We start from the raw sequence: 1,840 nt of genomic DNA on the forward strand, positions 1-1,840 counted from the left end.
GTACTAGGCGCTTCTTTAGTACAATGTGTACTGAAGGTGGAACGCAGAACACTCTTGACAGTTCAAGTTCATGCCTGTAGAATGGGGATGGGATTGGGATAGGCTCTCTTCGAAATGTACATCATTTACATCACAATGGCTTCTCGTACATTGTTCGCTACACTTGGAACAGAGGATATTAGGAACATTGTGCGAAATATCCTATTCTGATTCACCATCAGATGACATGACCGTAATGTTAATGTTATTCACAAGTATAGGTACCTACTATTAGGCAAGCTGTTTAGCGTCAGGAGTTTTGAAGATTAAAAAATATTTCCAATATAATGGATACGAACGAGTAGTTAGGTACACGCGAGCTCACTCTTTCCAATTGTTTCTGTAATAAAGAACATTTTGTCCCTCTTTTCTGTAATGGTTCATTAAGCTCTTTCAAAACATGGGTAACTGAAACTACAGGAAGTGGAAGTTTGATTAAAAAAAACCCTCAAAATAAGTGCGAAAAATATTGATCCGTAGTAACATACTTGACATTTCCTGGGGGACGTCAAAATGAAGACCAGACTGATTGTTTCATATTTTATTTTAAATTAACAAGAGTTCACCTTGGTTCCAGATTGGAGAGAAGAATCACTTCACAAACCCCTCACACACCAACAGCCATGGACGACGAGTTTTGTCTGAAATGGAAAAACCATACGTCCAACCTCACCGATGTCCTCAGCAAATTCCTACAAGATGAATCACTGGTGGACGTTACCTTGGCTTGCAACTGGGAGAATAGCGACATCAAAACGTACAAAGCCCACCAAATGATTCTCTCAGCTTGCAGTCCTTACTTTGAGAAGTTGTTCCTTGAGAACACCCATCCTCACCCGATCATATTCCTTCGGGATATCCACCATAAAGAATTGGAAGTGATTCTTCACTTCATGTACCGCGGAGAGGTGAATATCAAACAAGATAGTCTCAAGCAGGTCCTCGAGACTGCCAAAGTCCTTATGGTGAGAGGTTTGTGTGAAGAGAATTCTCCGAATGGAGCCGGTGAAATCCTCAGGGAGAGAGCATCCTCTCCAAGTGTTACCAAAGACGACGTCAACACCAGAAAGCGGAAGATGGAAACTGGCGCCCAATATTGTGATAGAGAGAACTATGTCAACTCTCCCAAGCTTCATACGTCTTCAAGCATGAGTAGCAGCTTATCCGAAGTACCTGCAGCACAAGTAAGTATACAGTACCTCATCGTAACGGGCGGGTATCACTCTATGGGAAACACCCTACAAAATCTTCTATTTCTTTTTTCGATTTTTTTCCTTTTACATAATTCAACCTCCGCCTTCAACTCGAAAAGCACGTGGCGAAATAGTGCAACCTTTGCAAAGTTCACCAAGAGCACCACAAACCAACTAAAGGTCAAACATGTTTTATCTTACCACACAGTTCAATAAATTGTTACCAATTACCAGAACTAGAACTTTCTTATTAACACTATGAAGTTTAAATGGAAAATATTTGTGTTTATTTCGAAGAAAAGGAACTTTGAGGTAAAGTTGGAATTGAAAGTTGTGCTTTTTCTAAATGCATTTGAATCAAAAGAAAAACGTTAAATGGAAAACAAGTTCTAACTTTTTTCTCTCTCGTTTTTAATAATAGCACTGGTGGTTACTACGTATAGTTATCGACATTGTTACTTAAGGGACCCGTGTTTCTATTCAGGGCATTATTTTCTTAGAAGGAGTTACAACTTTACTGTACGTGTGTGTATATATACAGGGTGTCCCAGAATTTATGCTTTAATTGATTTTCTCGGAGCCTGTTCGAAATTTCGAAAAACAAAAAA

At 39.2% G+C, this 1,840-nt stretch overlaps 1 protein-coding gene across 1 annotated transcript in view; it reads left to right on the plus strand.

Moving 5' to 3' along the window:
• Positions 1-1,448, plus strand: part of LOC103520478 (sex determination protein fruitless-like) — a 15,920-nt gene extending 14,472 nt beyond the window's left edge. The window contains exon 2 of the mRNA XM_008485574.3: positions 617-1,448. Coding sequence (XP_008483796.2) covers positions 663-1,448 — 786 coding nt within the window. The 5' untranslated portion in view covers positions 617-662. The remainder of the gene's footprint in view (positions 1-616) is intronic.
• The last annotated feature ends 392 nt before the right edge of the window (positions 1,449-1,840 follow it).

This window comes from Diaphorina citri, unplaced genomic scaffold, assembly GCF_000475195.1.
Source record: "Diaphorina citri unplaced genomic scaffold, Diaci psyllid genome assembly version 1.1 scaffold3673, whole genome shotgun sequence".
Classification (NCBI taxonomy): domain Eukaryota; kingdom Metazoa; phylum Arthropoda; class Insecta; order Hemiptera; family Psyllidae; genus Diaphorina; species Diaphorina citri.